Genomic DNA, 12,038 nt, shown 5'->3' on the forward strand with positions numbered 1-12,038 from the left:
AAAAAATATTTTTCTTCCACCCTTTACTTGAAGAAAACCTTGTTTTTCAACATGGTGTGGCACAGTATTATTTGAAAAATGAGCAGAGTAGTGTGGCTCTGAACAAATGTTTCACATAAACATTACAAAGAAAAGAAGATGTCATACCTCATCTAGCAATTAGACAAAGACTAAAGGGAGAGTCAAGTAGCAACACTTCAGATGAATATTCAGATGAGGCTCCTTGGTGTCTGATCATTCATTCGTCATACAGCAAATGTCTGAACGTGTTTATTCCCTTCAAGGTACCATCCCTCCTCTGCTGAAAACAGGAGACCCCATTTCAGACAACATGTCAGGCAGTGGAGGTCTGAAGATGGTGGTGACCATCACCTCTATTCTCGTGGTAGCCGTATTGGTCTTTATTATGCTTATGGTGCTAAAGAGGAGACGGAGGGAGCAGAGGCTCAAGAGACTCAGAGGTGAGTTTTATTTTGTACATACTGGGTCTATTGAAGACCAAACTAACTTCATCTGATTAAAAAAATGATCCAGAGGTTCAGCCATATCTGGTTTTCATGTATTTTGTACATATTATTAAGGATGAATACATACTGTATGCACACATTGTAACACACCTACACACATTCAGTCTATAAGCCTAGTGTGCAAACATGCCTCCCAACACACCCACATGCACACATGCAAAAGAAAAGCAATACAGTGAGTGTGTCATGTAATTTAAATCTTTTGATGTTCATGTTTAACTATGTTAAACCAAATCTGAGGTTAAACGTTGCTTTTGAATTTAAGAAACTTCAGTTTGTGTCCTTGGGTCAAACACCTCGAAGTTCACATTTCTAACACTCAACATGCTTTCACTGCCTTTTTCTAAGCGGAGTTGTCAGTGATTGTACTGTAGTTCCACTGCTGCAACTTATGAACCAGGACAGTACTATTATGGTATTAACTACATCTTTGCTGACTTCACAGATGCCAAAAGCCTGGCAGAAATGCTGATGAGGTATGTATGCTTAATTTTAATTTATGCTTGCTGCTTTCCTTTAAGCAGCGCACATAAATCACAATGTAGCCCAGAGTTACAGCACCTATCAGTAAAAATCAAATATATTGCACACAGGATATGCTGTCCCTCTTGCCTACTTACAGCTCCTTATCAACTTAAATGGAATTGAATTAGCATTTCTGCGACACAATGCAAAATCACGCAGCTGAAAAGTAATGAATTTTTCTCATTAATCCCCTCAGTAAGAACACACGGACGCCAGACACAGTGAACAAGCAGCAGCAGACGTTGAGAATGCACATCGACATCCCCAGAGCCCAGCTACTCATCGAGGAGAGGGACACCATGGAGACAATCGGTGAGATACTCAAAATGAGTTCTTGTGCTTATTGTTCACCATATGCATTAGTGCTTATGGCTGAAATAATTGTTTTTTTTTCAATCTAGTTTCTTTTGTTGTTTCTTCCCTTCCATCTTTTCCTGACTTACGTTTTCCTGCTTCTTTCTGCTTTCCTACTTTTCTGTCTCACAGATGACAGGTCCACCGTGCTGTTGACAGACAATGACTTTGGGGAGACAAATAAGCAAAAATCCTCCACAGTGACCCACACAGTCCACTACCAGTCTCTGTCCCAGGCCACTGGGCCACTGGTGGACGTGTCCGATGCCAGGCCTGGAACCAGTGAGTCCCACCACCGTCAGTGCTCAACATTTATTTCCTTCACTACTAATATTGCTAACATACTGCTAGTTCGATGTTACTAATAATACCATACTGTTGAACCCGTGTTTTGTTTTTGTTCAGTTACTCTGCAGTCATGAATCTTGCATGAGTCTGCGTAGTTATATTCTCATGGATGACTGTCATCCACCATAAAATAGTATAGTAATAGCATTCCATTGGACATTTATCTGAATTACATGCAAGGCAAATGGCCTTTCCACCTTGTCTTAGCTTAACCATAGACTGCCATCACACAGTATGTGAGCCGCCTTCCAGAAGTGAGATTACAAAGACCCAGCAGCTGCACTGCGGAGCAACCTCTGGGCTTCTGGCTCCACTGAAGCAGAACTGATGAAGAGTAGTGATCTCCCTGCCTCTTCTTGACATGTCCTCACCTGATTGCCCTGCTCCAACTGGCCAGTTGGGCCTTAGTGCACACATGCCGACTTGGACACGTACTGTACACTCAGATTTGTGAAAATCACTGAAATCCTTTTTGTGCAGGCTGATTTTTGTGTAAATATTGGATAACAGGTCGGGGTATATGTGCCACAGACACACAGCACAGTCTAATATAATATAATATATACAGGATCATGAAATGCACAGAACAATCACACACTAGTCCTAACACACCTTGCATACACAAACACAGACACACGCCTCACTACACATCACAATCACACACACACACACACAGGCATGCATTTACACACAAGCAGGCAGTCATGTGATTGGTTCATTTAACCTGGCCAGTGGGGCATGGACTCGATTTGCTGACTCAGCCCTTTTTTTTCTCCCTGCTGTTGGCCAAACACCTCCATCATTTCATCCCTCCATCCCTGCTGATGGAATTACTGTCTGACCTACTACAATTACCAGCACTATTCTTCTCTGTACAGATCTAATCCAGGCTGTTTCTAAAGGGTCTCGTTCTGATTTGGCCCAGCGGTGCATACAGCAGCAGCCTGTCTGGGTCAGGCTGAATATGATACCATTTATATGTCTGTGTAGAGACAGTTGGAGTTTGAGATTGATGATAATGTTACTGCATAGAGCGGCAAGATGATAATGTTCAGTGTTCACAGAGAGGGTAAAAGTAGGAGAGTTGTACCACAACACAGCTGGAATCACAGACTTTGTCCCTTTCTTCTCCTACAGATCATGTAGTTTTGGGTCATTGATGAGCCAAATCAACAGCTGTTAGCAGTGCCATCTTTTTCTCACTGTGTATGGATGATCCAAAATAAAGTCAACAGTTAACTTAAACCAGAGAATGAGGAAGTTCCTAAATTGGTCCGTGTCTATCAAAAAATTAGATCACAGTTGCTGGAGGCAAAGTTGTCCCTGTGGGTTCGAATTTGTTTGTTTGTTTGATGCCATCACTAAAGACTTCATTTTCTATTCTGTACAATGTTGACATTGAATTATGACAGAGTAATTTGGAAGTGATATATTCTCGAGAGAGACTTACACAGTTCTCATAACAGACAAATTTGAAAGAATGCAATTTATATTATGTTATCCAATTCCATATACACATTGACGCCTTCATTAAACACTGATGTATGCTTGTGAATGAAATACAGATTTACTGTTTTATTCAAGCTAATAATGTTTATTTATTCACAGAATAGAAGCTCTCCGACTTGAATGAGTTCAGATCTAAATATTTAGATCTATCTGAATTTTACAAATGTAAAAATTTATCAAGTGCTTTTTAATGTTGTGTCGCATGGTTTTGACTCAAACTGATGAAGCAAAAATAGATGTTCTGTTTATTTCCTCTCTTCACAAACAACTTACCCCCTCTCTCCTCACTAGATCCCACTGCCAGACGCACTGCCAAAGCTGGTCCTGCCGCAGCACGGAGCCGCTACGCCAGCCAGTGGACCCTGAACCGGCCACACCCCACCAGCTCGTCACACACCCTGACCACTGACTGGAGACTCCCCACACCACGCGCCACTGGATCTGTGGACAAGGAGAGCGACAGCTACAGCGTCAGCCCCTCACAGGATACAGGTAGAGTAGAGCGGGGAGGAGGGTGAGCATCACACCTAACCAGCAACAACATGGACTCACAGCCTCTTTTTAAATTAGTTTAGAAAGTTGTTGGGGAGGAATGTGACAGAAATCATGTCGCCTTTGTGAGATTGTCAAGTGTGAAGGCTACATGACTTGCGAATTGGATTTTATACAGTCCAACACATTTTTGGCTGAAGTTTTTTAATTTGAAAGTGCAACTTTGGGGCGTAACCTTGGCTGAAGCTTCCAGGATGTGAATCCAACTTAAACCTGCACCATATCGATCACTGTACTGTATTAAATAAAATGAAAACACCCCGAAAAACTACTGAACAACACTACATAGTAAATAAAACCAAATTTTTCCGGCACTTCAAAACGTCTAGTGCTGCACTTTATGCAGTATTTCCACAACAACAATAAAACCTATTTCTCACACTGTGTAACTTGTAATCATCAGATCGGGCACGGAGCAGCATGGTATCAACAGAGAGTGCGTCCTCCACCTACGAGGAGCTGGCCAGAGCCTATGAGCACGCAAAGATGGAAGAGCAGCTCCGCCACGCCAAGTTCACCATCACTGAGTGCTTCATCTCTGACACCTCATCCGAGCAGATGACAGCAGGGACCAACGACTACACCGACAGCCTGACTTCCAGCACGCCGTCTGAGTCGGGCATCTGCCGCTTTACCGCTTCACCGCCCAAACCTCAGGATGTCAGCCGGGTCATGAACATGGCCGTGCCCAAGGCACACAGACCTGGTGAGAAAGTGCAGTTTACTACATAAATTATATGCACAACACATTCAATCTTGTGTTTTACCTGCAAACATTCAAGACCTCATCCCTAACTTCCCATCACAAAACTAAATCTTCTGTAGCTTCTAGTTTAGGGTCAACATCATTTCATCATTTGTTTTCTTTTTTCAATATGTCACTCAGTTTGTATGAAACTAGATGGTGTCACTTTTTATCAGTTTGTTGTCTGTAAAAGCCCCTCAATTAACTCCCAAAAATGACATTGTTGATGGTTGGTCAAGTTCAACTTTGATCATCTTTCAGGCCTGGGGTGCCTCCTGATAACCTTCAGACTGCTGCTACACGCAGTATAGTCTCATTAGATCATTATATAGTACATTAGACTCTGTAGAAGTGTTTACAGCTTTTTTTATCGGCCTTCAGTGGGACTTGCTCCAAGTTTTTCTCCAACCTTTAGAGCCTTAACACACTAAACAAGCCCCTCACACATCAGGAACAAGGATTAAGAGATGCAGTTTCTCTAATACGACCACAGGGACGCCTTTTATTGTAAGAATACAGAAAACTTTTTCGCTGGTAAGTTATGTCATTTTTTACACACTACATGGAGGCTCATAGATTACATCTGCAGTTTGAGGAAACTTGCTGTGCTGTGCTCTCTCCTCTCAGGTTGTAGTCTTACCTTACTTGACCCTTTGCTCCGCCGAGCAGCCCCGCAGATCAATTACGAGGCCTGACAGAGCATGCCGACTTTCTGCTGACCACACGCAGAAGCACACTCATTTAAAAAGACACCCTTCTCCCTGACACATGTACACACCACACCCATCACCCCATCTCCTGCCATGTAATACTGTGTCTGGGGCCACTGATAATGAGCGTTGTTGGAGGTGTCCTGTCCTAGCACCAGAAATGTAGGTCTGTGTGTGTGTGTGTGTGTGCGTGTGCGTGTGCGTGTGTGCACGTGCACGCACGCTGTCCCAGGATCCTCCATTTGACCAGACAGCAGTTGAGGAAATCAGATCGGCTTCTTAAGTTTCGGGCCTCATTACGTTTTGAACGTTTGTGCACAGGACAGCAGACTCATATCACCAGTTCACCAAGGAGAGAGGGCAACTAAAGGCTATCTGTAAACCCAACCTGAAGCTATTGTCACTCAGTACAAAACAACACTTTACTGCCACAGTGGAGACGGTTCAGTGTAATACCAGCCTCTTAGCCTTTCAGGCATTACTGAGTGTGAGACTGGTATGGTGTCTGTTACAATTGCATTGCCTCTACAGTTTCCTGGTAGGTTGTTGACTATTTGTAAAGAGTTGTGTTTTGACATTGTGCAAAACAAATATTACGCACTCACATAAAAAGTGTGGTTTAAGCAAGAAAATTGGAAGTACATTTCTTATATCATCATTGACTGAGACCAAGTCAAGTGTATGATATATTTTCATTAGAGTATTAGCGTTTTCAGCTTTTTTGTGTGTCAAACGTTGTATATTTCAGCTGACTCTACAGTCAATGGACTGTGAAATGATAAGCACAAGGCTTTCTGAGAGGCATACAGTTACACAAACCTGCAGCAAGTCTTGCAATTAGTAAGTACTCAGACACAACGAGGAACAGCTGGATTTATTTAAATCACAGGATCTTAAGGGCTTAAAGGATAATAAGCTGTTATAAATTGCTGCTCTAACCAATATTCATCCTTATTATCAGACTTTGTTTCCACATATGAAAAGGTTGACTGTTACACTCTATACACTACAGACTACATGGCCAAAAGTATGAGGAAACATAAATATTACACCCTTATGTGATGGTTGAACAACTCATTTCAAAACCATGGACATTGGTGTGCCACATAGGAAAGCTTCCCAAAGGCATTGGAAGCAAGCTGCAGGGATTCACCTCCATTCACAAGAGCATCAGTGAGGTGGACCAGGTCAGGGCACTGTCACAGTATGTAGCATTAAAGCAGCATTAACGGCATTGTTAACACAACACTGACATATCACCTTATGAAGTTTTTATGTGTCATCATACAGTTGCCTGTTTACAACATTAGCATGAATTTGGAGTCCAACCAAGTCCTGAAGAAAATATCTGGCAGCATTCCCAGACCAAAAGTTAAAAAAATATGTGGACAATGGGAGTACCCTCTGCGTTTTCCGTACAGTGCCACAACAGAGTTATGACTATTGATCAATAAATCGCTTTTCACCTTTGTAATATTTAGTAATAAACTTCTCTCCAAACTTGTAAATTCTAAGTAGAGCGTATTACAGTATCAGTCCGTTGAAACTCAGACCCAGTGCAGGGGCCACTTTGACTGACAGCTGGTGAATGACCCAGCTTCAACCCCATCTCTGTCTCTATTACATCTGACTGACCTGAGCTGACCTCACCGGCCCATCGCAAAGGTTGAAGGCGGACGGACAGCTTCTCACTCATCTCTCTCTCTCTCCTTTCACCCTCTCATATCATTTCATGTGACCTGCCTCACCTAACAGAGCTGTTTAGAGAGTAACACTTTATTTATTTGGGCTTTTCTTCGTAGGTGCCCTATAAAAGCAAATCTATTGGGCCCCATCTCCCATTGCAGTGTGTTCCTCAGCACATATTAACATGTAAACCTTTACATTGGTGCTGGTAATTACAGAGCTACAGGCAGCAGTTGGCTTATAAAAGGCCTGTAAATAAATAATAGGTTGTGTGTGTGTGTGTGTGTGTGTGTGTGTGTGTGTGTGTGTGTGTGTGTGTGTCTGAGTGACATACACAATATGCAATCCGAAAATATTAAAACATCACTGTTCACAACAGTGTGGACTGTGTTGAAGATGCAACAGACAGTTACACAGATTAATGGCTTGGCAGAGTTGCTGTTGTATTCTGGTCCCATTACTGTACGATCTGCAATTTACAGGCTGATGAATTTTCAAACTACATTTCTAATGAGCTCCCACAGAACCACTTAAATCTATATTTAATTCAATTAACACTCCTAGCCATTCATCATCTTTGCTGGCACTAATAGGGCTTATTATAAAACACAGTAAATTATTCATTCTCCCCATGAACCCAGAAATCCATTCTGTAAGGTCACACAGTGGACAGAATCTGCAGAAACAGCCTTGTCTTTACTGACATTAACTCTGAGTGGCTGTTTGTGAAAGTAAGTGTGTGTGTGTGTGTGTGTGTGTGTGTGTGTGTGTGTGTGTGTGTGTGTCTACATACAGTATATACTTGTGCACGTGTTGGCTGTGTACATGTGAGTGTGTCGGCACGTGTGGGGGAGAGAACATGTGTTGAAAGGTGATTTTAGCAATGAATCGTACACCTGTAAACGACTGTTGATCTCTGGCCCTCTGAGAGATGAATGTGACGATGAATGTTCAGCATTCACTAAACAATACAGACTCCAGTGCAGCCTACTGGATCTGGCAACCCGAGTCTCTCCCTCTTATCTAACACCTCAGACAATTACTAAAAGATTGAAGAGGCAGCTTTTAATCCTGGTTTATCACTCAAAGTATTAACCGCTGTGCTGTTTTCACCTCTTCTTCTCAGAGTTTAGAGAGAGGGTTTAAGAATTGCCAAATGCAAGAACTAATTTATGTAGTTTATTCAGAACAGGCTGGTGTAGTGAAGACATTGTCCATCATTCAGCTTCATCCCAGTAAGAAAAAGTAAATCAAATCATTGCATCAGGCCCTGACAATGATAGCAAAGATAACATTGTAATATTCAGCTTCCTATTACATTATGTTCTGCACATTTTTTCCCAGCAGCAGCTATTAATTCAAATAGATTCACACTTGGAGAAGATTGGTATTACATAAAATAATAGTTATGTTAGTCATAATCCCAGAAGGGCCTGAGGTGAGCAAATGCAGCAATGCAAATGTGAGTTAAATATGGATTTTTAGCTCTCTATGCAGTTAATTTAAACAGAGGAGGAGGAATGATGGAGTCTGTGGAGACAAGTCAGAACTTTGACCTCTTGAGAGCATGTACAGTGGCGATCCCAGGGAACTGCTACACTGTCCCCGGGGACAGGTTGGAGACTATATAGTGAATATCATCATCATTTGAACCCATTTGCATTATTTTCAATGTCTTGTCATGCAAGATATGTTTTACAGTCAAAGTATATGTTGTTTGTGTGTTATTTATTGTAAAGGTTATTATTTTACAGGATTTCAGATAATATACTGTATATCTTCAGATAATTCTTCAAATGTCACTGTGAACTAACAATTTTCATTCAGACGGGAAAGCCACAGCATTAGTCCTTGTTTTTAAGAAATAATGCACTCTTAAAATGCAGCTGACCATAAATTAAAGCTGCACTAATCAATATTTTTTATATCAACAATGGATCAAATGACTATGTTTAATGTTAACGGAGACACGTATAGTGATGAACCCAAAGAAAATGATGACCTATTCCTCTCAGCTTCACAGGGCATTTGAGTGTCTTTCCAACAACATGTATGGAGATACAATGTAATTCAACTAAACCTTAATTGTCACCTGCTTCTCTCCTGTGTCTTCCCTCCCAGGGGGAGAGCTGGTCCATTTGCCGCCTTACCTCCGTATGGACTTCCTGTTGAACCGTGGTGTGCCACTGGCAGCCCGAGGTGGAGGAGTCAGCAGCAGCAGTGGCAGCAGCAGCAGTGGAGGGGGAGGAGGTGGTGGTGGAGGAGTAGGAGGAGGAGGAGCAGGAGCAAGTGGAGTTGGTGCTGGTGCTGGTGCTACAGGGGAAACAAGGGGAGCAGGAGGAGGAGGAGGAGGAGGAGCCATGGGCCAAACCTGCCTGGAACCCCAGAGAAGCCGTACCCTGAAGAGGCCACCTCCCATGGAGCCCACCCCCATGGAAGTGCCCTCGCCTAGGGAGGTGCAGCAGTGGCAACCAGGAACTGCCTCCACCCTCCCCCACAGGGATGTCCGGGAGAGGGGAGAGGCCCGGGGTGAGGTCCGGGCAGAGGTCCCCTCCTCAGGAGACCTTGCCCAAGCACAGGCTGCCAAGCTCAGCACTTCTCAGGAGTCACTGCTGGACTCCAGAGGACACCTGAAACAGAGCAACAACCCCTATGCCAAGTCTTACACTCTGGTATAACACTGGGACACACAACAGGACTACTGCAGACACACTGGAGGAAGAAGGACAAGAGACAGACGACAGGCACAGGATGGACAGTTTTCCACAACAGAAATTGTTGTATATAGAGCCGTTTCTGACATGCGTCTGAAGTGGATGCTTTTCTTTGAGTCTGTCTTTCTTTCTTTCACTCTTTTCTTTCTTTCCTCTGTCGCTCTTCTCTGTTGCTTTCACACTTTTCATTCTCTCACACCTCGCTCCTCTTCTGATGAATTTTCTCTCACAGTTTTTATTTTCTACTTGAGTATTCTTTTATTCTGAAGTGACAACATATGAGGATTGCCAAAATGATTTATTTAAAATTTGAGAAAGAGAAAAAATACTATTGAATTTATATCAAGGACAATTATAGTCATTATTATTATTACTATTATTATTATATAAAAACAGAAAATATTCTAAAAAAAAAAAAAACAAGAAGGGAAAGGGAGGAGGACTCTGGAGCACTCTGCAGAAAAACATTGCTTTCTTAATTTATTTTTATTTTATTGTCGCAGTGTGATGAAATCTGTGATTGGGTAACCAAGGGGGTTTTTAGCACTATGAAGAGCCAATAGAGGAGAAGAAGAGTGATGCCAGACACGGCCGCCAATGCTGACCAATCGTAATGTTTTTCAACCTTTCTGATGACTGCATGGCGACTGATCAAATGACAATTAATAGGAATGGCTGGAAATCCAAAAAAAAAAGAGAATTTTTTGTCACACTATGAAATTATACAATGTGAATATATATAAAGAGATCACTTTTATTTGTGGATATTACGGGGAAAATGATTTGGTTAATAAAGTCCTTAGTCATGTTTGCACACATCTGACTTTGATTCATATGTGTCAAGATGAACGTCCCTCTTTGTTCTTGTCTGTTTCTCTCTTCCTTCTCCATCCTTTCTTTTGTCCTCTACTTTGTGCTGTTTTTTTAACCTACATCCATCTTATACTTTCTGTTCAGACCCGTCATTTACAGAGAAAGACAGTAGCTTTGGTCGGTAAGATTTGAAATGGACCGTCCTCAAATCTAAAACTGATTATTCACAGTTCTATAGAAGTCGCCCCCAAAGCTCTTGCTAAAAACTGGCTTCTGGTTAGCATCAAATTATGTTTAAAGTACCTGATTTTAATGTAAGGTCTGTGGTTCCCAACATTTTTGGCTTGTGTCCCCTGAAAACAAAGCTTTTACCCAATATCACTGGTTTAATGGGGTGTATGTCAGGTGTGAGAAATAATTTTTAGAGGTCTCACCTCTAATATTTCACAAGGAAATAGCATAGAAAAGGCTAGAAATATAAAGATTTTGTGTTGCAGAATATATTTTTGATTGAATTCCAGCCCTTTAATCATCAATTGAGGATTAGACCTTTTATTTTTGCAGTACTTTGGGTCAAAGTACATCAATTTTCTTTTACATTTTCATTAAACTCACTGTTTCCCCTTCACTTCACTTTTTGTATCACACAATCTTCACTACACTGATTGACCTGAGGAACAACTACACTAAAGTCGTGAATCAATTTTCACATATTAACACTGTGCCCAGAAATGCTCCCTACTGTGACCTGTCAGACACTGTTGACCCTCTTACCTGAAGATTATGTGGTCAAAGGGTCAAACCACTAAAAGGTCAACAGTGGCAATCCAATATATTAATTACCTGAGGTCCCACAACTAAATGTAGCACTTGAAAAAAGTCATTGATTAAGCATCATAAGTGTCATAAAGGGTAATTTATGGCCTTATTCTACTTAGACAAATCTATTGATGGAATATGGAAAGTGTCACCATTGATTTTAAATCATAAATTTACAATTCTTGGGCTTGGACTCATCACTGCAAACTAGGGGCACTGAGTTCAAAAGGCATTTATCAGGCAGGAAAGGTCTAATGAAAGAAGCCATTGAGCTGCATCATGAGAAGTTCAGCTTCCAGTGTTTTGGAGATGAGGGACTGAAAGTCACAGTTTCGCTGCCTTTCCCTTCTGTTTAAAGTCTGTCTCTCAGGAGTCTTCCAATTCTGTGGACATATAATTCTAAATTGTAAAGTATTAAAGCTTAATTACTGAGAGAATATATGTAATTTAGGGATAAAATAAATCTACTTCTGTTTACATATATCTTTTAGATATACATTTTCAACCCAAAGATTTTGCTTGTAATGCTACAATTTTAACAATAGTGTTTTATTTACAAAAAACAAACTTGGCTTTAAAGCCTGTTTAAAAATAACAAATAAACAAAACTGGATTTGGGAATAAGCTTTAAAGATGACTTGTTTGAAGGGATCATTTTGAAGATTTTTATTCCTTTCACTGTAAAGCGACTGACAGTAAGTAAAGGAAATATTTTCATATCAGTGTACTACACAAA

The 12,038-nt window shown here is 41.3% G+C and overlaps 1 protein-coding gene across 2 annotated transcripts in view; it reads left to right on the plus strand.

Moving 5' to 3' along the window:
• The window catches only part of dscamb (Down syndrome cell adhesion molecule b), a 114,853-nt gene extending 104,367 nt beyond the window's left edge, over positions 1 to 10,486 (plus strand). Inside the window, exons 27-33 of one of the 2 annotated variants that reach the window (XM_087173783.1) lie at positions 285 to 461; positions 973 to 1,003; positions 1,249 to 1,364; positions 1,539 to 1,703; positions 3,555 to 3,755; positions 4,219 to 4,521; positions 9,078 to 10,486. In XM_087173783.1, coding sequence (XP_087029909.1) covers positions 285 to 461; positions 973 to 1,003; positions 1,249 to 1,364; positions 1,539 to 1,703; positions 3,555 to 3,755; positions 4,219 to 4,521; positions 9,078 to 9,634 — 1,550 coding nt within the window. In that variant the 3' untranslated portion in view covers positions 9,635 to 10,486. The remainder of the gene's footprint in view (positions 1 to 284; positions 462 to 972; positions 1,004 to 1,248; positions 1,365 to 1,538; positions 1,704 to 3,554; positions 3,756 to 4,218; positions 4,522 to 9,077) is intronic. The other variant, XM_087173784.1, reaches the window with a different exon arrangement.
• The last annotated feature ends 1,552 nt before the right edge of the window (positions 10,487 to 12,038 follow it).

This window comes from Seriola lalandi, unplaced genomic scaffold (assembly GCF_002814215.2).
Source record: "Seriola lalandi dorsalis isolate HSWRI2012SDOR001 ecotype SW California unplaced genomic scaffold, Sedor1 jcf7180002054281, whole genome shotgun sequence".
Taxonomy (NCBI): domain Eukaryota; kingdom Metazoa; phylum Chordata; class Actinopteri; order Carangiformes; family Carangidae; genus Seriola; species Seriola lalandi.